This window comes from Meleagris gallopavo, chromosome 8 (assembly GCF_905368555.1).
Source record: "Meleagris gallopavo chromosome 8, MGAL_WU_HG_1.1, whole genome shotgun sequence".
Taxonomy (NCBI): domain Eukaryota; kingdom Metazoa; phylum Chordata; class Aves; order Galliformes; family Phasianidae; genus Meleagris; species Meleagris gallopavo.
Genome location: NC_139411.1, coordinates 32,487,178 through 32,509,129, shown reverse-complemented (window position 1 = coordinate 32,509,129; position 21,952 = coordinate 32,487,178). Strand labels below are relative to the sequence as shown.

General features: G+C 40.2%; 1 protein-coding gene across 2 annotated transcripts in view; it reads right to left on the bottom strand.

Moving 5' to 3' along the window:
• Nucleotides 1-21,952, bottom strand: part of DOCK1 (dedicator of cytokinesis 1) — a 274,016-nt gene that overhangs the window by 18,297 nt on the left and 233,767 nt on the right. For both annotated transcript variants that reach the window (XM_085229833.1, XM_085229834.1), the window contains exons 41-49: nt 20,460-20,601; nt 20,202-20,280; nt 19,653-19,737; nt 17,721-17,807; nt 13,948-14,124; nt 12,837-12,920; nt 7,946-8,083; nt 6,018-6,163; nt 1,336-1,534 (exon numbers count right to left, since the gene is read on the bottom strand). In XM_085229833.1, coding sequence (XP_085085959.1) covers nt 1,336-1,534; nt 6,018-6,163; nt 7,946-8,083; nt 12,837-12,920; nt 13,948-14,124; nt 17,721-17,807; nt 19,653-19,737; nt 20,202-20,280; nt 20,460-20,601 — 1,137 coding nt within the window. The remainder of the gene's footprint in view (nt 1-1,335; nt 1,535-6,017; nt 6,164-7,945; nt 8,084-12,836; nt 12,921-13,947; nt 14,125-17,720; nt 17,808-19,652; nt 19,738-20,201; nt 20,281-20,459; nt 20,602-21,952) is intronic.

Sequence of the window (21,952 nt, the reverse complement as noted above, 5' to 3'; positions counted from 1 at the left end):
CCCTTGTCCTGCCATTATCCACCTTGTGAAAAGCTGACTCCCCTTCAATGTCCAGGTTTAGTCAAAATATGCCTATATCCAATGTGCCTAATATCTCCAGAGTAGAACACATTGTGTCAAAAAGACTTATGGAAACTGATGGAAAATGCATTTGCTCTCTGAAAACAATACTCATCTGGCTGGCAGTGGAAGCAGCAATAGCCGTTTAAGCAAAAGGACTGATGCAGAATTTACAGAGGTCAATGGGAAAATTCTCACTGATTTCAAGGAGGTTTGGGTGAAAAGCCTGTGGGATTCACAGGGTTTTTATGAAGTTCTGCTAAGCTAGTAGAGGGCCTATGGCCATATCTAACAGAATCAGACTGTAATCTTCTGTGATGTCAGGACATCTATCTGAGAGATGAGATCATCTCTGGATGAAAAAGAAAGAGTAAATCCAGAAAATACAGAGCTGACTGAACTTATAAGCAACACTCAATTACAAAAACCAAGCAGACAGACTCAGAGGATCCAGTATTCGTGGGAACAGAGAAAGTGTCCCCAATCTAAATGACAGAGCCCCCCAACGAAAGACTCTGAGGAATCAAAAGTTGGCTCTACAAGTACATGTGCAAGTCTTTAAAAGAGCATTACATTCATTTCTTGAGGGCACGTTTTAAACTATTGGCCTCCAAAGAGGTGTCCAGGCAGAGATTCAGAGGTTACGGGTGGTTCACGAAATCTTGCTCCAGCTTAGAGCAGACTTGCTTTACATTTCAGAACTAAAACTTCTAAAGTTACCTAAGCCTTCAGGATAGTTTCAGTGAATTAAATATACGCCAAGAAGAGAGGGCTTAAAAGAGATATGCCCTGTAGTTAATATACTTATACACAGCTACCGGTGGAACTGCTTACGATTTTCTGCTTAAAATAGCTTTCCCAGAGCACGTAATTCCATGCACGAAATGACCTTGTAACATTTCCACCAAAAACCATCTTGCAGTGGTCGGCTGAAAGATGAGAAAACCCATCACAATCTACTGGGAAACATAAATTCAAAAGGCTGCTAAAATGGTAGCATTATTTTACTTTACCTCCTTTCCTTTTACTAAATGGTCATATATAGCTTTTGGGAAGATTTTCATAAAGGATACTATGTATTTTTTTCACTCTGTAAATAAAATCTGTATGTTTGATTCATTACCAAATACATTAACCTCATAGCACATTCCATTAGAGATATTTTTTGTTTAAACATTAAAACTAAATTAAAACTAGATTGCAAACATCAACATTTTAACTTAAAACCAGAAAGGACTGCTTAGTATTGGGTACAGCATTATGTGTTAAAGTTACCGTTTCTGAGAGGATCACTGCTTCAGACTGCTGCAGAGAAATATCAGTAGACTTAAATTCTTTATCAAATATTTCCTGATGCTTGCTGTTCCTTTTCTCCTTCTTCTTTTCTTTCTTATCTTTATCTAGGTCATCCTTGTCCAATTTATCTTGAGATCTGGAATGCATCTTTTTTGGCAGGAGGGGCTCAAGCACAAACCTGAGGAAAATTGCAGCTTAGATCAATAAAACGCTATTTACAAAAAAACTCATTTTAATTTTCATAGTCCCTGCAGTCTCACTTTGGTTAAAGATGATTCCCTAATCCAGTAAACCTCTGCTGAGAGAAAAGATGTGGGCAGAAGGTCATAACATCATAACCGGCTGCGTTTGCAATTGACCGCAGAGCTGCTCCAAGACCAGTAACACCAATTTCCCTGCTCTGTGGTATATTTACTATTTCACAGGGACACAAACTCCTGAGTTCCTCTGTATGAGGTCTGTATGAAAATGAGCTTCTAATTCAGCACGCCCATGATATGCATGGTGGCACGGAGACCAGCACTGTGCAAGGAAGGGTGGAAAGACCACTGTTATCACCTGAGCTCCTTGGGCAATCTGCATGTTTACAAATAGCTTTAAAGAGTTATTTTACTTTCTTTTTTAAGCATTTAAATTTAAATATAAATTTTAAAAAAGTAAAATTTTTAAAAGTAAAAAAATTATTTTAAAGAGCCAGGGCCTTAAATTCCTCATAGACATTTTGTTGTTGTTGTTCTTAGAGATATTTTTATTCCCTAGAAGAAGGTTAACATTTGAGACACTGTTTTGCAGTGATGTAGTGAGAACATGCACAACACAAAAAGCTTTCTAATGCTTGTAACTCATCCAAATTACAGCCTGTTTTCATGGAAGAGCAAAAAGCATCACACCATTCACTGCATTGAAGTATGAAATATAGAGGTGTAATTACAGAAACAATAACCATTCCTGTCTGTAATAAAAGACTGTTAGGATATATATTGACAGAAGTATGCACAGATAGACTCACCTACAGCACACACCGATGGGACGACATCATGGAATCATAGAATGGCCTGGGTTGGAAAGGAGCACAGTGCTCATCCAGTTCCAACCCCCTGCTGTGTGCAGGTCACCAACCAGCAGCCCAGGCTGCCCAGAGCCACATCCAGCCTGGCCTTGAATGCCTGCAGGGATGGGGCATCCCAGCCTCCTTGGGCAACCTGTTCCAGTGCCTCACCACCCTCTGACATTACAGAGAATTTTCTTAGCAGTGATGATGCAGACAGTCAGGAGGAGCCAGCTCACTTTCTAAGCAGTGGCTGCTCCACACCTGCAGCCGTGTGCTCCAAGTGTGCAAACACACGCAAGGCTGACATGCCACCTCCACCATCTCTGCAATCTCTACCATATACGACTTCTTCTCCTCAGAGAAAAAGAAAATCCTTAGGGGCTTCATGAATTCTTCAGGTAAAACTTATTATTATTTTTTTTAATAGTTTTTATATTATAGTGAAAGAATATTCTAAATCACACTGGAGCTCTTTTCAGCTAATTTTTTGCTCAGTAGTTTGAAGGGAGCTTTCTTTTATCTCGACTTTTAAAGACTAGTTTCAATAAAAGGCAAAGAGACATTCTGCTCTTAACTAGCTAAAATATTCTTAGCTAAAGCGTTTTAAAATTCACATTAACTAACCACAGTACTAAAAACACAACCCAGTTGAAGTTACACCAACGGATTTTAAGAGCACACCACAAATTATCACATCAGAAAAAAAATCTTAACAACAACAACCAAGGAAAATTTAAAACTTTTAAAAACTTGCTACTTATTAATTTATATCAGGAAAAACTTTGTTACAGAAAGGGTGTCAAGCACTGGAATAGGCTCCCCAGGGAGGTGGTTGAGTCACCATCCCTGGATGTGTTCAACAACCAACTGGGTGTGATGCTCAGGGACGTGATTTAGCAGAGGGCTGTTAGTCAGGGTAGCATGGTTAGGTTGTGGTTGGACTCGATGATCTCTAAGGTCTTTTCCAACGTGAGCAGTTCTGTGATTAATACTGGAGTAGCAGGTGGGGTGCCCTGACGACACACACGTGAAGGCCAACTGTGAAGTACTGGAGGGTTCACGTTTCAGACAACCTGCAGGGATGCTCTTTCCATCACCTTCACTACGGTGACACCCAGCAGCAAAGCATCCTGCATTGTGTTGCATGGGGACAGGTTTGGTGGTGGTGGTGTTGCTACAACTTTCAGTGTTATGTTTTCCAGTTCCATTTCATGCTGAAAGCAGAATCTGTGGCAACAGCCTCCCAAGTCACTGTTCCTATAACCAAAATCATAGGAGCTGGGAGAAAAAACTGGCAAGCTTAGCTGTTAAACAAAGCTCCTTATCTCACAGCATCAAAGCACTCTAAAAAATACCTTCTGTCCCGTTTTACAGACAGAGAAAAGGAATGGGAACAACTTACCCAGGGCTGCAAAGCACATCAGTGGCAAACGTGGATGAGAGTGCAGGCATCCCAGCACAGTGCAGTTATTTTAGCCACCTGAACTGCGCACCCAGGCTGTTCCTGCAGTGCTGGATTGCAGTGACAGCCACCCACGTGTGCCCCTGCCTTGCGGGCAGCTTGCAGGTTTACAAGAAGAATTGCCACTCTTCACACAATGATTAATTGCTTCCCTTCTAGGCATTACTATTATTAGTACTATTAATTATTTGTACGCTGTGTATCAGTGACAAAAATGGGCCAGCATGCCATGCTCATACTGGAAGTACATGAGACCTTTCAAAACACTCAGGTGGGGTGGGACTCCCCTTTGCCCAGCTGGTGCTGTGAGTGCCTGCAAATGTGCTTCAGCAGTCCCACTCTGAGCAGTGGTTAAACCAAAGGTCTCTCTTTAAAGTAAGAGGTTTATTTATACGTAGAGTTGGGAGTTGTAAAACACATACTATGTCAACGTCTGCTTTGAGTTCTTATTGTTAAAAGGCTCTGAAATCTGGGCCAGCTGGGAGATGGCATAAAATACAAGTTGGGTGGGTGATTTGGGCAAGGCACTGTCAGCTCCATTTTTAATTGCTTTTCTTAGCTCTATCTCCAATCTAGGAAGAATGTATCTTGAAGAGTGGGCCAACAGAAAGTAGGAAAGGCCACATGACTATAAACCCAATCAATTTGGATAGGGACACCACATAACTCCTTCCAAGTGAGGAGTGACAAACTACCCACAGCATTCTTGTTGTCATTTGCATTTTAGAGCTCTTCCATTATGTTACTTAAATCTGATGGTTTTTCTTCTCCTGCTCCACTGATCAAGCAAATGAGCACTTTTTCATGTCTTCTAAGTGATGATCTTTGTTAGCCAAGTCTTCTCTACATGTATTACAGCTGCACAGCCCAGGGGCTCAGAGCAGGAGCTGAGCTGAGCTGCGCTGTGATCCATATGAGTTTTGATCTTATGCACGTATTGAGTGGACTCACTAGATCCTCAAAATCTCATAACTGACACCTACTTAAGCTGGCATGGAGATGCAGAAATTAAAAAGCAGCATTCAGTAGGGAAAGAAAGGTAATGATTTTCAAGGGAAAAAGAGAAAGAGGCAGGAAGGGAAAGAACTGAAGATGAAGAACAGAAGAGGAAAAAATCATTTCCTTCTGAAATAAGATGAAGTTGCCCAGTAACATGGGATGGCAGGCAGGCATGCTGAAATTCCAACAAGGCAACTTCCATAGCTGAATTAGTGAAAATGCATTACTGGCTCTGCTGTCCTACGCTTATATAAACATGATTCACTGTGCATGTGTTACAGAGGGTAATGTAATGAGATCTGAACCTCACTCTGTTTGCAGTTCATTCCCAATGTGTACATAAACTGTTTGTAATCAAGGTAAGTATCATGTTGGTCCTTTGGCGCTGTACTTAATTTTACTTGATGCTTTTACTCTCTAGTCAGGTAATAACTTCCTCTGAAGGTGCACGAGGGGCACTGGCATTTCTAGCACATCTCTGCAAGTTAGTAGCCCTTCAGGAGGCTTTTACAACACTGCTGCCTCGATCAAATATTGAGTTTCTGGATTGTGAATAAGGCTGGGGGGAGGAGGAGAGAGAAGGAAGTTCTGAGGCTGAGTGGAAAGCCCAGGAAGAAAACAGATTATTTCTTTTGAGGGATGTGACTGCGAGACAGGGCTTATCAACAGAATTCCCAGTTCTCATGTGAAATATCTTGATAACTCTTGAAGTACAATCTTGCCATAAGCAGCTTTCCCTCTGGCAGCATGGGTGAGAAGAAATGACTGAGCAGGCAGCTAATCCCTTCCTTCTTCTGAGCCCCACCTGTTTACTGCTACAAGACTGGCTGAGCTCATCTCATCACGTACTTTGCAAGCGATCGGTTCCAAACAATTATACTTGCAATAGTTCAAAACGAGATAACTTATCTCCTGTTCTGTTGGTGATTTGTGTTGAATGCTTAGAGGGCTTTGTTTGAAAGAGTACAAGAAGCAGCATTACATTTATTTTTGTTAAATAAAAAAAAAAGAACATATTTTGAGATAAACATTTCTATCTTTTTCTGTTGGCATTTTGCCTGTGGGGTGGTGACAATCCTAAAGCCCTAAGATTTGCACACCAAATCTTGCTTTACAAGACACAGCCCTGCACGGTCGCTCCTTACGCACCCATCTGAGCCCGGCCGAGAAGGAGTGCTGTCTGAGGAGATGGATGATACTGAGGCCACTGACAGCGGTCTGGAAGACGATGGCATCGTGAAAGACCTCACCATGGACCTTGGCCGACTGCCTCGTCTGTCATCTAGGCTGGAAGGCTACAACAAAGCAATATATGAGAGATGTGAGTTTAGTTTTTAAGTCACGGTGTAGCTGGCATCTGGCTTCAAAAGTAATGCAGAAAAGTTCAATGGTTTTACTTCCACCTTACGTTAATTATGCATTATGCTTAACAACAAGGAGATCAATCCCAAAGAAAATGCTAGATGAAGTTTTTTCCAACCCAACCACACCGGTAAGAGGAGCTTTAAGTCAAGAGAGCCAGTTGACGGAGTGACGTTCAGGTGAAGAAGAAAATATATGGAAGGTTTATTTTTTTCATGCAGACAATTTCAGAGTTCTGAATATTTATACAAGCTTTGTTAGTCATTAATAACTGATATATGCATAAAATAATTGAACTCTTTCAGTCAACAAATACAAATCTACGCTGTTTAACTACAGGTAGATTTTCCACCCTGTCAACTACTGGCAAATTGACATTATACAAAGAAGACAGAAGCGATGAAGCTCCATCAATCCTGACGATTCTTACTGGTGGGCAGAGCGAAATGAGGAAGATAACACCACCTGTGTATGAATTTCCAGTCATCTGCCTGATGATGTAAATGTGTACTGCTGAAGTGACTGACATGCAAGTATCATTAATGTCAATTAGTTCTGTTCTCCTAGGGAATAAATGATTATTTGATCTTTTCTCTACCTAAGCGTATTAGGAAGAAGTGATCTAAAGGACTATTAATGGAGCAGCACGTAGAAGGACACTGTAAAGGCTGGCAAGCTCCACGTAAGATCTCAGGGGTCCTGTTATAAAAGAAGTCATTGCTATAGAAAAAGTGAAATCAATCTCTGGAGGAGACATTGTCAGTTCTTCCATTAGGTGAAGATAAAACTAAGTCCAGCGGTCTTCAGTGCACTGTTAGGACAGAGCTCTGCACTCAGACCTAGAGCAACTCTAGCCATTTGCTTCTTGGGTCCTGTTCGTTCAAACTGATTCATACAACAGCATGCAATCTGTGTGACCTTTGACAGAACTGTCAATTACTTTCTCAATTAGGAAGCTGTATGCTGGCTTTTGGCCTTCTTTCTCTATGGATAACGATCAAAAGTGAAACAACAAATCATTGGAAACACCACCAAGTTCTTTTCACTGACTTAAAATGAAGCAGAAACTGAAAATCACTTGTTGGAATGACAAAAGGATCAACTCCAGCACCACTACACCTTCAAGAGGAGCAGCTATCTATTGCCTGCCTACACTTAGGGTAGTGTCAGGTGTGTGAAAATCCAAGATGCAGGCTGCACATCACTGCAGGCCTGTATGGTTCTACATCCGGAAAGGAACTAAATCACAGAATGGCCAGGGTTGGAAGGGACCTCAAGGAGTTCCAACCCCCCTGCCACATGCAGGGCCACCAGCCTCCACATTTCATAGCAGCCCAGGCTGCCCAGGGCCCCATCCAACCTGGCCTTCAACACCTCCAGGGATGGACGGGGCATCCACAGCCTCTCTGGGCAGCTGTTCCAGCACCTCACCGCTCTCATAGAAGAACTTCCCCCTGACATCCAACCGAAATCTTCCCTCCCTCAATTTAAAAACATTTCCCCTTGTCCTGCTGTTATCTACCCTTTCGAAGAGTTGACTCCCCTCCTGTTTATAGGCTCCCTTTAGGTACTGGATGGCTGCAATGAGGTCATCCCACAGCTGCATCAACACTGCTTTTTTCATCAGTGAAAACAATGACAGAGTAATTCAAAGTTGCCTACAGTGCAGAGAAATGCCCAACCTGTTGGAAGCGTGATGTTGGCAGGCGACTTACCACAGCTCGGACACCATACTGCTTCTCAACTTTGTCCTTCAGCTGCCTGAAGCAAGCCTCCATCCGCTCATGGAATGGCCTCAGTGCCTCTGTCACCTTCTCACCATGAATGCGGATGCCCTCTGCCAGGAATGGGATCTGCAAAGCACAACACACAGCCCTTAGTGCACCGAGTCCTTCCCAGTTGATTGTACAGGGAAAAGCCCCACACTTGTTTCAAGAGGAGAGTAAGATCTTATGGAATATCAGCAATAATAAAAGCCACTGTTTATGAAGCACAACACAGTAAAAAAATAAAAAATAAAAAAAAAATCTAAGAAGTAGGTTTTACCTGATTTCCTTTTTTGGATTGTTACCTGCAGTCCTTCAGAATTAATATACCCACAGCTCTGCCCCATACTCATAGAGCAGAGGAACAGCTGAATTCACCTGGCAGCACAAATATTCCTATTAGGCCACATTCATGAGCCCCTACACCTGCTGCACTTCCACATGGCAAACTGATGAATGACGACTTGCACACTGGGTTATTAAAACCCCTCCTTTCCCAGGTTCAAAGAGAATAAAACCTTGAAGGAGAAAATATTTGTGTAAACGCTATACCTAAAGCTGCAAACGAGCAGCATCCCTGGACAAGTATATATTGGAGAGTAATATTTATTAATAAATTACATAGTCTTATATACGGAAAGCTACATTTCTCCTTAGAAAAAAACATATTTGATTTTCTTTGGGAACAAAACAGGAGAGGAAAAATTAAATTGGATCTTTTTTGTAACTGAAAATAATCATTTATATGCAAGACTTCTGTCACAAAATACCCATGCCAACACAGGTTTATATAATTAGTTCATAGTGTGGAGGTGTAGCTGACCTTTTAAAATGTTTTAAGAGAGACATCTTCATTCCCACAGCAATCCAGATATACCATTAGAGTTCTCTCTCTGCAGCTTATGAAAAATATTTCCTCTTCCAGGTCCGCTCCAGCCCACACAGTGCTCTGACTCTGACTTTGGTATCCTCTGCAGCAACCAAGCTAAGAGGCTTCTTCTTAATAACTCATAATTAAATCATAATACTGATTAAAAACAGACTTTTCTCGTAAGACTGAGCAGCAATCAGAACAAGTAGCTTTATCAGTAAGGAGAAAATAAAGACAGACAAACTACAGATGAACAAACTCAAGAAATGTTACCAAGATGGCTCTCTGCCGGGGCACCATTTAAACAGACACCATTCCTTTTCCTAAAATACACCCAACAGAAGTCCCAACACTGACAGTATTTTTTACTGCAGCCACTTTTATTTATAGCTGCATGGACAGTCACTCCACAGAATTTAAGTTATAACTTGGAAAACTTCTCTGCCCAAAATAAGTAACTGAATTTCAAGTCGTTCAGCGTCACCAGGCCCCGTTCTGACCCTGCTGTTTTGAGAGGGTAAGTGGTCACGTTGTGCATTTATTTAAAGGAACCTGCTGGCTTTCTGAATGGGGTCTGTTTTAGAAAATCAAATGGCCAAGATGAAGTCCAGACGGGGTGCGAGGCTCCGGCTCAGAGCTGATTCTTATCAGCAGTAACGAGTCTGTCCTCGGGAACAGGCATCTCCGATTTAAAAATTGAAGCAGAAGATGTGTTTTTTGGTAGGGGAAAGTCCCAGCCAAGAAAAAAAGTTGTGGGTGCAGCCAGAGTGAAGGTGGTGAGCAGGGCTGCATTTCTGGTGTACAGCAGGCTGAGGAACACAAGTGCTGCTCAGGCAATGGGCATGGGGAGGCACCAAGAATCACTGAACTGCTCAAGTTGGAAAAGACCTTAAAGATCATCGAGTCCAACCACAACCTAACCATGCTACCCTAACTCTAACACAACCCTCCACAAGCCTTGGCATGGAGGCTGAAAGGCACTGAGAAGAAAGGGGCTGTTACTCTGCAATGGAAGCAAACTTCCTCTGCTAGCTGCAAAATTCTTCCTACTCCTTCCCAGCCACTGGCAAAGGGAAATCTCGTTACATATCACTGAACTTGAAAGCTGCATGAACCTCTGTAGGATGCTGAGACAGAGGCAGGCTGCCATGCTGCTCGTCCTGTCGATTCATTTTCCTATAGAGGAGTGAGTGGGTCTGCATTACTTTTTATGGCTTCATTTCATAACATCCTAGAGGGTACCCTGAGCTTTTGAGAGGGGAAGGAAGCAGCAAAGGTGGCATTAAGTAAGTGGACTGGAAAACAAGGAGGCCAACGAGAAGGGAAACAAGCTTAAAATCACATTTCTGCTACCAGGCTCCATTTGTCAACTTGAAAATTGCATTGCAACTTAGTATTAGTCCCTGATTTTACTCATTTTTTAATTTTTCTTTTTTTTTTTCCCTTTAAAATCTTGATCTGCTGCCAAAAACTATGAACAAGGTACATGCATTTTAATTAACAGCTTAAAATCTCTCATAATCTGAAATATCATATAATCACAGAATGGCCTGGGTTGAAAAGGACCACAATGCTTTTCTAATTCCAACCCCTGCTGTGTGCAGGATCACCAACCAGCAGACCTGGCTGCCCAGAGCCACATCCAGCCTGGCCTTGAAACACAAAGTATGTTTGTAAAGTTCAGGCTGTGAATGCTACCTTTTTTTTTTTTTTTTTTTTAAGCAATGTAGGAGTATCAAAATTTTACAACGTTGATTTTTTATGCAGTAGATACATCAGCTAAATGCCAAGTGACCAACATTAGTTATTCATTTCATTATCATAAGCAGCTTGAAATGATACAGTTACACAGGAACTAATTTTTCAAGGGAGAAAGGACTAAGATGGGTAAAAATGGACTTTGCCTTAGTAATGATATTTATATGAAAACACAGTGGAGAGAAACAATTATTTTAATTAAAATCATTACTGTGTAATTAAAATTTATGGGAACTGTAAGAGGACAGTGCACAAAATGCAAAGCACAACTGAGACAAAGGCAGGGGAAGGGACAGAAAAAATAAATTCAAACAGTCAGCTGATAATACAACTGTCAGACTATTTCATATACCCAGATTGATTTATAGAGCATAAAGAAAATCTCTGTGTGATTATAAAACTCCAAGAACCAACATTATTGAAAAATGAAAACTCATTTTGGCTTTCAATCACTGTCAAGTCATTGACGAAAACAAACCACTGCCTTCGTTTGGAATGTTGCCATAACAACTTGCTCGTTACACCAGCTCCCCTCCCTGCTCCCATCAAGTTATCATGTGCTCTGAACACTGACATTATGTTGGAAGTATGTAAGCCTTAGGATACACTGAATGTATACAAGACTAAGTGCTGACTTCCACTCAGAAATGACTGCACCTTTTCAGATAAATAAAATAGTTTCTTCTGATCACTTTGCTCCATCTTCCTCCTCCTTTTTTCAGAGCACTGATGGGATATTATGTACTTAAAACCAGAGTCTAATTAAAAAACAATGTGATTAGGTTCGATATATAGTTTCAAATTGTAATGTTATTTGAACACACATCACCAAAGTGAATCTGTGCTGGAATTCATTTGAAGTCGTGCTATCAGAGGCAAAGGGAGAGAGCTGACATGAAGTCAGTCTTCTGGGATCAAATTATTTTCCTCTATAGAACTTAAAGCTCCTCAAATCTAATCTTCTGTAAAAGCTCAGAGGAAAATGAATAAATAAATATCTTTTTTTCAGACCCAAAGAGTTGCTATTCAGTGATAGTTTTCTGGCCTTCAGAGGGTATTTTCTCCTCTTTCTTTCTTTCCTTTTTAAAACTTTTTTTTTTTTTTAATTCTCTATCTTTGGTGCTGTTACCTTTAAAACTGAATCCTATAGAAATGTAAATTATTGCCTTTATTATAAAAATAAAATTGAATATAAAAAGGCAACTATGTACTTTGTTCTTCTAAGGGAAAAACAGTTCCAGTCGTATTGGTACTTTTTCTTCTTATCACAAAATTATCTTGAGACCTCTGGAAAGTGTCCAGCATATGACTTTGGAATAAAACTGGAATTGTTTCCTGTTTGTCTTGCAAAATATTCTTCAGTACATATAAATGCTGTTCTTTATGCAAGGAGGTTCCTGCTTTGTTTAAGGCACTGAACTGGAAATCTGCATTCTCTTGCTGGTTCAGAATTATTAATCTGTGTGATCTTAGATTTAAATCATTCCTACTCTAATATACTGCCAAGAAAATATCAGGTAATTTCACTCTATGATGTGGCATTTGTGAATCATGAATATCATCATACCTATACCTATCTATACATATCACATTATTGAATATTATGTGAAGTTATACAGCAAATGAAGTGATGACTCCACAATGTCCACATTAATTTTACTATTCTGCACATAAATTAGTTTGTTTATTCTCATATATAATGTTCTGTGCTAAAAGGTACTGTACAGGTACATAAAAAGGATTACAAACAGAAAACATCTTGTTGGAAGAAAGAAGTGAACATGTGAAGAAATGCTCCAACAAAGGATGTGCATAGGAGGAGGGATTCAGTATTAAACATTTAACCTCAATGCCTGCGAAAATGTTCTTAAAATCAGCCTCAGAAAGTTAAAATGCAAAACTTAATTGCTAATAATGGCAACCGACGTTATTACAAAATATTTCTTGCTTGAGCAACATGAGACATTTTCACTGTGTTACGGTTAAAAAGAAAAGTAAGAAAAAAAGGGGAAAAAAAAGAGGTTGATCATATTTGATCCTTGTGGGTTTGTCAAATGACAAATGATGTCAGATCTGAAAAGATGAACTTCATCTCAAACTCTAAGTCTGTTTTACATGACAAAGAAGCAGAGTAAACAGTTTGATGTCTGAATTTTCTCAACAGTGACATTAAATTGCCTTCGGATGGCCAACAGGACTTGGAATCCTTACCTGCCAAGCTATCAGGTCCTTCAGTTTTTCAATCTTGTCATGATCTTCCGGGTGCTCATGCATATATCTTTCAGTAAAAAATGCCTAGTCAAGAGAGAAAAATGAGGGTTTTTTCCTCAGAAAATGAATCAACATCTACAGCCATGGAAAGATTACCTGCAGCAAAGATAAATGAGTCAACCCAAAAGTTCTGCAAAAGAGCAGTAGTAGCTAAAAATACAAATGGAAAAACTAGAAAAACATGCATAATTTATTAAAGTTTTAAGATTAATGCATCAGTCTTTCACAATCAGCAAAGCAGTGGGTGAGCACATGGTAGACAAGAGCAAATCTCATGGGCAACACCACAGAGGACTTCTGCTCGGCACAGCTCTGAAGCTGCTTCTTAGCAGTTCCCAGGACATAAGAAATTTTAGTTGATGAAATAAATGCTTGACAGTTAGAGAAGGACAGAAATGGATGAAGCCAATGACCTGCCAATCAGCATACATTTTCTCCACGTATGTTACAAAATACGTGCTGCCTGTGTACGCCAGCAAAATACGGTTAATATTCAAAACATGAGTAAGAGAGATGGGGTTTACACAGTTTCCCACTGTTAATATCTTCTCACTTTAAAAGCTAACGTTGTAACATGAAGTTAAGATTATTTAGATATATTTGCAACTGGTAAGTAGCTCAGAAAGTCTCTAGCACTTGATTAATCCTTAATCATCTGAAAGCAATGGAGAAAATTGCAGCCAGTTATTTGGTCACTGAAGTTCACTCAGAAATTCCTGCTTCGGGTCTGATGTCCAAGCACACGAGAGAAGACACACTGAAAATGCCATCAATCTCACTTTGTAATTCTAGCAAGCAATTGCCTGCCCCATCCCTATGTAAGCACTCCTGAAGCCAAGTGTATCATCCTTCACTTCAAATTTAGAAAGGCCAAAAAATGCATCCACAAATATCAGAAAATCGTAACAAAGGTAAGTTTTAAGCAATGTTCTCCAAAGCATTTATTAGGGGATGCTCACAAAGTGTGTTTATAGACAAACACAGTACTAAAAGATGAGGTGCAGAGCTTTCAGGAGGTGAACTGCTGCAGGACAGTTCAGTTTGATGTTACCTTCTCATAGTTGGTGAAACCCCCCATGACTGCAGGATCCACAATGCCGTTCAGTAGCATAGAGAGAGGGTTAATGGGTAGATTTGGATCATTTAAATGCTGTTGAATCATATTGTTGATCTTATCGTTTGTTAGCTGCATGGTTTCTATTGCATTTTCCAGTGGACTAATTTCAACCTAAAATAAAAACAAAAGGATGCTTTAATTAAGGAGCAGAGTTTTTAACCTGCCATGGAACAGGTTGTATATCAAACCATTGCATTCAGAAGCACTCCCAGAAATATATTTTAAGAGATGATTAACAGGCTGGCTTCAGACACTGACAGAATCGTAGCATCATTAAGGTTGGAAAAGGCCACTAAGATCCTCCAGTCCAACCATGCCTACTAACCACATCCCCACTTACATGTTTGGGGCCTATATACTGCATAGGATACTCTCTGTGGAGATACTGAGATAACTGATAAATGATATCTGTAGAAAAAGTTAAATGCATTTCGTTGCTGTAGTACAGATTACATCTCAAAGCACAACAGAGCAAAACATTTAGAAAGGCTCTGACAAGAATCATGTGAGGTTTGCAGAGGATTATGGAGAATATCACAGATTATGGATCAGCGAGTTTTAGCAGCACAAAGAATCCAGCTTAATGTAACAGTAAGAAAGGAATGATGACTTAATGTGGATTTTCTGATGGAAAATGTAATCCTAAGAAGCTCAAAAATCAAGAAGGTATTTTTGCAGTGATTATTTTGGTACGTATCCAAGGAAATGGAGTTTAACATGTTGAAAAGATGGCTTCTGTGCTACCTACGGTGCCTTTTCTCCACGGCGTTTCATTTTCTTCCTCCTAACTTAGATAATGAGTAAGAAATTTTCTTTTTCACATAGTGTAGACTTCAATGAAGACAGATCCTCAGATGTCTTAATGGGGTGATTTAGCTCTTATACTGAGCAAAACTTTATTTTAATTGACTGATCTCCAACTATTATTTATTGGTCACTGCATCTTTCAGAACGACAGCTGCTCATACTGAAAGAAAAAGTATTAAAATATTTAAAATGTTGCCAAAATAGGCCAATTTTGTGAATGAGCTAAAAATGACTAATTAGCAGCAACCCACAATGTAGATAGTCCTTACTGGAAGCCTTAAGTCATAGCCTACTCACATTAAAAAACTATATACATGTGGTAGGAATAGAAAAGGAAGGTTAATTGAGACCTACGAGGAAAATGCAAGTGTATATTTGATTACAGCCTACTTTACATAAATGCTACATAAACAAAGAAGCACTTCTACCTGGCTATCAATTGCTAACCACGTTTCTGAGAAGCACTTATAATCAAATCTCTTTCGTTGTTACTCTTACAGCTGCCATGTGATTACACCAAGGGTGTTTTAATTAGCATTTTTTGAGGTCTGCCTGGTGGATAGTTCTGGAAGGGCAGCAAGCTGGGTGCCTCTGCCACAGCCATGGCCCAGAGTGGGCTGAGATAACACAGCTGACCACCTCTCAGAGCTGAGGCTGCTATCAGCAACATTTGGATGGGGAAAATGAAGACCACATTCATTTGGAAAGAACTGCTGTGAACATCGTACGCTAAATTTAGGATTCTGTCATTTTTATTAATGGGCTTATAACGAGGAAATAATTTGTTGATGAACCATTGCTTTCAAAGCTCTCGAATATCTACAGAAATTAGCACTCATTGAGCTGACTGACATCTTTTTTAACTTTTCTGTATCAGTAATCATGGCTTTCTTTCTCAGCCTCCCTTCTTCCCCTGCTCCCCTTTGCATTTCAAATGCAGAGCTGCAGCTCCCATCCCACTTCTGTGTGCTTCTGTGCACTGGACCTTCATGAGAGCTGTTTATTAAAAAATACATATACTTGTGAACTGTAACCTTTATCCTAGGTAGCTTGCTATCTCTGTATGCTACACAATCTATTTATGGCAAACCAAAATGATATACGTTGCAACACTTTAAAAGTTAAACATAAAAATACACAGATTAATGCTTGGGCTTTTTAACTACATATAATTCAAAGTACAGCTTCTAACTCTCAGTGGCTGCCTCAGCAGTTTTTTCCCTTACAACTATTTGTGTCCAGCTAAACCAAATCAGATACAGAACAATGAATGCATACAATGAATTCCTCGTTGGCAGCCAACAAAAACAGTTTAGGTACCGAGTTCTCAGAAGTAATTAAAAAAACAAAAACCAAAAAACAACCACAAATAGATTAATGGAAATTCTGCATGTTTCCACTGCTGGTGTAACATAACAAATTGCCTTTAATAAACGACTTAGCTCCCCCTTAGCACTGATGCGATCTCACCTCTTCCTTTAAAGCCTCTCTGGTTTGATCAATAAAATATGAAATGTGCAAAGCTACTTTAATTCATTGCACTTAGTAAAACATCAATAATATTCGTATCCATAACCCAAATGTAGCATTACAGGCATGTGCATTCAGTGGTTGTGCTTCTAGCATTTCAGCTGACAGGAATCCTGAAGAAAGTCAATACCAATTTTGTAGTAGCTATGCCAGAGCTAGGTCAAAAGTCATCCCTTTCTGTCTTCCCACATATTATTAAGGCCCATTCTGGTATCATTTTCCAACTATGTGACTAATGTGATCCTTGCTTACAAAAAGCTTATAAAAGGGTTTATGGGCATGCCTGTGACAAGCACAGTGTTCAAGGTGCATGTGCACAAAATGCTTGCCTATCAGGCTGTGCTCCCAGCCTGTAAGGAAAAGTGACTTCCATCAGATTTGCCAGCCTCTATAAACAACACCTTTTCCAAGGACAAAGATAAACACTCTCTTCCCTATCAGGATTATACTGAAAATACAAAATTTATTAAAAATTCAACCCGTTTTATTCAGATGACTGTCAAACATCACATTCATATTCTGTTACTATAGATACCATAGTAATTTTCTGCTTTACTTCTGATCATCTAAATACAACTGTCCAACATATCCTCAATGGAGCAATGAAAAAGGTTTTAATTAATCATATGCAAATTGTTCTTTTCCTTTAAAAATAAGCCTCACAAGAGAGAATTAAAAACTGCAGCAACAATGCTTTTATTGCTACTTAAAAATTACAGCTGCATAAGAATAATTTAATATTTAAGGCACTTAATGGATACGTCTTATCTAAACAGTCTAAATGGTAGGAATGCCTGTTTTTGAGCTGCTTGGTGAGGTTGCTAGGGTGTATTTTAGCCAGCTACAGAAATGAAATGAAAACAATCTTTAAGTGCAAATGCTAAGAACAGAAGTAATGCAGACACACACAAAGCATTCAATTCATGGCGTATTTTGAATCAATCACAGTAAGAACACCAAAATTCCCTTTTCCAAAATTCAGACTGGTTTCATTTTTATGTAGCAGGGTTCACCTGCAACACCTCGGTTCCCTCTTCGTTTGAGGCACGTGGCTTAAGCCACAGGCTGTAATGGCTCACCTGCTGAAAGATGGAAATGCTTTATAGAAGTACTTCAAGTACTTTCTCAGACCTTGCCCTAAAGGTCCGGAAGGTTCAGACTTTGTATCACGAGTGGAAATCATTACTTTAGTCACCCCTAGTCAATTATCAGCATCCTCTGCAAGCAGGCTCTCCTTGTCTTAGGGTATCAGATACAGGCACATTGATTGCTCGTTCACAGAAGCACAGTCTCACAGAAATATAAATGCTCCCTGGCTGTATAAAACCCCATTCTCTTATATAACCTCAATAAAACCAAACTGAACTCACCATGAAAACTGATTTGACTTCAAACCACCTCAGAATCCCTGGTAATTTGTATGCTGTCACATAGATGGTTCTCTCAATCCACATATTCTGCAAAGAAAACGTACACATCACGCTATCGGATTGATAGCTGTTATCTTAAGAAAGACTTAAAACATTATCATCAGGCAAAAGACCTGCAATATGACAGACATTACGAAGCCAGAGGGAAATTTCAGATGGAATCTGTGTGGGGAGATGATGGAATAGTGATGATTTAAATCTGCGGCTGCTTTGGCACAGTGACACTGATATACTTTCAGGAGAGAAAAAAAATGCTCTCTTACCAACAGGAGAACGTTGTGTTAGAAGACACAGATGTCTGACCAAAGTGACATTCTCCTGCATGCCTTCTAGGGCTTTCATGGACCATCCTTCACCAAACCACATCACTTGGATGCGAGGAAAGTGGAGCAGAGAGACAGCATCCCCACAGAGGCTGTGTCCTCCCTGTCCTGGGGGCTTTCAAGACCTGCCAGGGTAAAGCCCTGGGCACCTGGGCCTGACCTTGGAGCTGACCAAAACACCTCTTGATCTGATTTGTTACAACTGGAATAATTGGCAGTTTCTCTTATTTATTATGGGGCTTCTTAAAAATCTGAATTATTTACTCCATCTTCCATTAACAGAAGAGCTTTCAAAGCGAGTTAGATATATTTGATTTTTTATGTATACTCTATTGTGAACAGTGGAACTGTGGTCTGGCATCACAGTTTCATAAAAAGGTTTCTTACTCAGCTAAATCCACTTAGATTACCAAATTAATGATTTTTGATAGAAAAGCCAGTGAAAGAGGCCAGGGACACTGAAGGAGTCTCTCAATGAATGCTCAGTTTGTAGGAAACCAAGTGCTTGGCATTTATAAGCAAAAGGATTATGTTAGAGACTGTAACTTACAGAGAACCAAGTTATTTCCTTAAAACAATAAGTTAATGCATCATTTCTTAAATACTGCTACTACTACTTTACTACTAACTGCACCTATTGGTACTGTGAATAAATTGGTGGCTATAAAAAAGGACAATCAAATTGATGTACCCTGTTCTAAACATTGTGATGAATACAAGCTGTGCTCAAAGGGAGTTTTATTGACCATTAGCTGAAACATATGGTTTTGTAAAAAAAAAAAAAATTGCATTGCTGCAAAAAAATTGTTTTCAGAAGATGCCCCAGAAGGATTTTCATAGCACAGAACACTTTGGCAAGAGATAGCTATTTTTTTCAGCTGCAACAGTGTTAAATTTCTGTCTCAAGCTAGTTTTTAACAATCATATATCACAGAATCACAGAATGGCCAGGGTTGGAAGGGACCTCAAGGACCATCAAGCCCCAACCCCCTGCCTCATGCAGGGCCACCAACCTCCACATTTCATAGCAGCCCAGGCTGCCCAGGGCCCCATCCAACCTGGCCTTGAACACCTCCAGGGATGGACAGGGCATCCACAGCCTCTCTGGGCAGCTGTTCCAGCACCTCACCACTCTCTCTGTAAAGAATTACCCCTTGACATCCAACCTAAATCTTCCCTCCCTCAACTGAAAACCATTTCCCCTCATCCTGCAGTTATCTCCCCTTTCAAAGAGTCGACTCCCCTCCTGTCTGTAGGCTCCCTTTAGGTACTGGATGGCTGTAAGGAGGTCACCCCACAGCCTTCTTTTCTCCAGGCTGAACAAGCCCAGCTCCCTCAACCTGTCTTTGTAACAAACTAAATACAACGTTGTCTATTTTTTTCTACTGATATAAAACAAGATGCTTTTTAAGAATTGAACTTCTATGAAAAATAATCAAATTTGAGCTCTCAATATATGTTTAAGTAAAGAAACCATAGCAAATACTTCAGATTATCAAAATGCAGGGGAATAAACGAGCAAAATGCTCAAATTAGGTTTTTCTTTTACCGCAAATTCATTGTCTGGGTTTTTCTCTCCCTTTCGAACGGGCCGTGAGTACTCAAACCGCTGGACTTCATTCACTCTATAGAAGCTGAAAAAGGGGAAGAGCACAATCAAAATCAGTTGTTGTCTGTTTAGGATTTGCTGCTTAACACTAGTAGAAAAAAGCTTATGTGTAACTATCAAATATTTACAGTATCACTATTATCCCATGAGTTTGACAGAATCTGAACTCATATGAAGAATATCAATGAAATGTGCTTGTATCCCTACACTCCTTGGCTCTGTATATGTTCAAAATACTACCAGAAGAATCATAGAATTGCTCGGGTTGGAAAAGATCTCAAAGATCATCAAGTCCAACTGCAAACTAAGCATATTACCCTAACAACCCTCTGCTAAATCACATCCCTGAGCACCACATCTAAGTGGTTTTTAAACACACCCCGGGATGGTGACTCGACCACCTCCCTCGGGAGCCTATTCCAGTGCTTGAAAACAGGTCTTAGTGCTGGAAAGAAGACTGATTAACTTGGCAAAACCATCAAAACTCACCTCACGATTTGTTCTGACACCGGCTTGTGGAATTTGGGTGGCAAATCAAGCTTTGGCTTCACAGTAAAGCACTGGATATCTGAAAGCACGGGTTAAGAACTGAAAAGACAATCTCCACTCTGCAGCACAGGTAGTTCAACAAGAACTTTCAACGGTGAAAGAACAAGATTAACATGGTGCACCAATGAAGGCAGAAGTGCAGCAGCCTGCTGCCCACAAACACCTTTCTGCAGGAGCTGCCCTGCAATCCAAGGATACACTGGCCAGAGGAGTTTTTGATCTCGTCACCCGGTGGAGACGTTGTCTTCATTTTCTCTGCATTGGGAAACTGAGTTAACAACCTCGCTTCGAAGTCCTCGCGCCGCTCGTACTCTTTTCCCCGGTAAATGAAGACTTTGTTCTGGAAACAAAGAGAGAGGTGAAGTCCTCATACCAGTAATGAACTGGGATCTCAGCAGTGTTGACTCCAATGATGGTCAGAGAGACACTTTAACACTGGGGTATAATCAATAGATTTTACATTTATATTTTACATCAACTCAAGAAAGCACAGGTGTCTCTCCATAACTCTGTCTTGGTATTCAGATTATTGGTATTCAGGCTTATCTTTAGGTTTATGTACAATGAATTCAGTGGGACCCAAACGCATGATTTCAAGCAGCTATACAATAGATGCACCCTGAAAACTTATTAAGGCAAATAATGTCCATCAAATCCAAGACCTCCCTCTGTCATCCTTCTCATCCACCTACCATAGTTAATGGTGGAATGGAAGTAGGTAACTGAACTAGGCTTTTAGTACATTTAGTAAAGGGTATTAATGTCAGCAAGCAAGAATGGCAGAGGAAAGCACAGAGACAAAAGAATGCCATTTTAGTAGTAAATGACCATTAAGAAGACTGTGGGTGCTACCAGTGATCATGCATCGCTGTGATCAACTGCACAGGACACAGAATTTCACTGGTGGCAATGAGTTCTTTTGCAAAGTTATCCAGTGTGCATTCATCACTTCGGAGATTCCTGTTAATGCAAGGCTTCCCTAGAGGAATATTATAAGGGAACAAATGCTCCTTGCATGGTAAAACCTAAGAGATCATTAACAAACATTCAAAAAAATTCTTATTAATGTTTTTCTTGCTTAACAGATCATATTTTTCTTGTCTGACACTTGATAAAATACATTATATGTACATTACATGCAGTTCCAGCACCACAACCATTCTTGTTTTTTTTTCACATCACATCTCTTTAGCATCAGCCTTTTGACCCCAAGCCCACATCAGTTTGCACAGCATCATGTATTTGCATCTGTTCCTGACATATGGTTGTGTCAGTTTGCAGAACTGCACTTCATACGCTGCAGGGCAGCTCTGGGAGCTGCTGACCCTGCCACTTCCCTGGGCCTCAGAGTCCCTTTGGTAAGGGCTGTCCAACAGTGGTTTGGAGACCAGGCAGTGGGCTACCAATTGAGCTCAGCACCCAGCTTTTTTGTCTGACAGTCTGTACACAATGGGTGCTGCACAATACGGCTTCACCTGGGAGCTCAGCTGAGAATTTGCTGCACTTCACAGCGTCTATTAGTGGTAAAGTACTCTGGGCATATGAAAAGCCACAGGCATTTTCAGCTTCGTGAGATGATCAAGAACTTCCATCATTGGAGTGAGTTAACCTGGAGCCATCATGGCCACAACCAGGAACTCCTCTCTTATACAGGAAACCTGCTGCTAGCCCTGGCCTAAGACAATATCTCT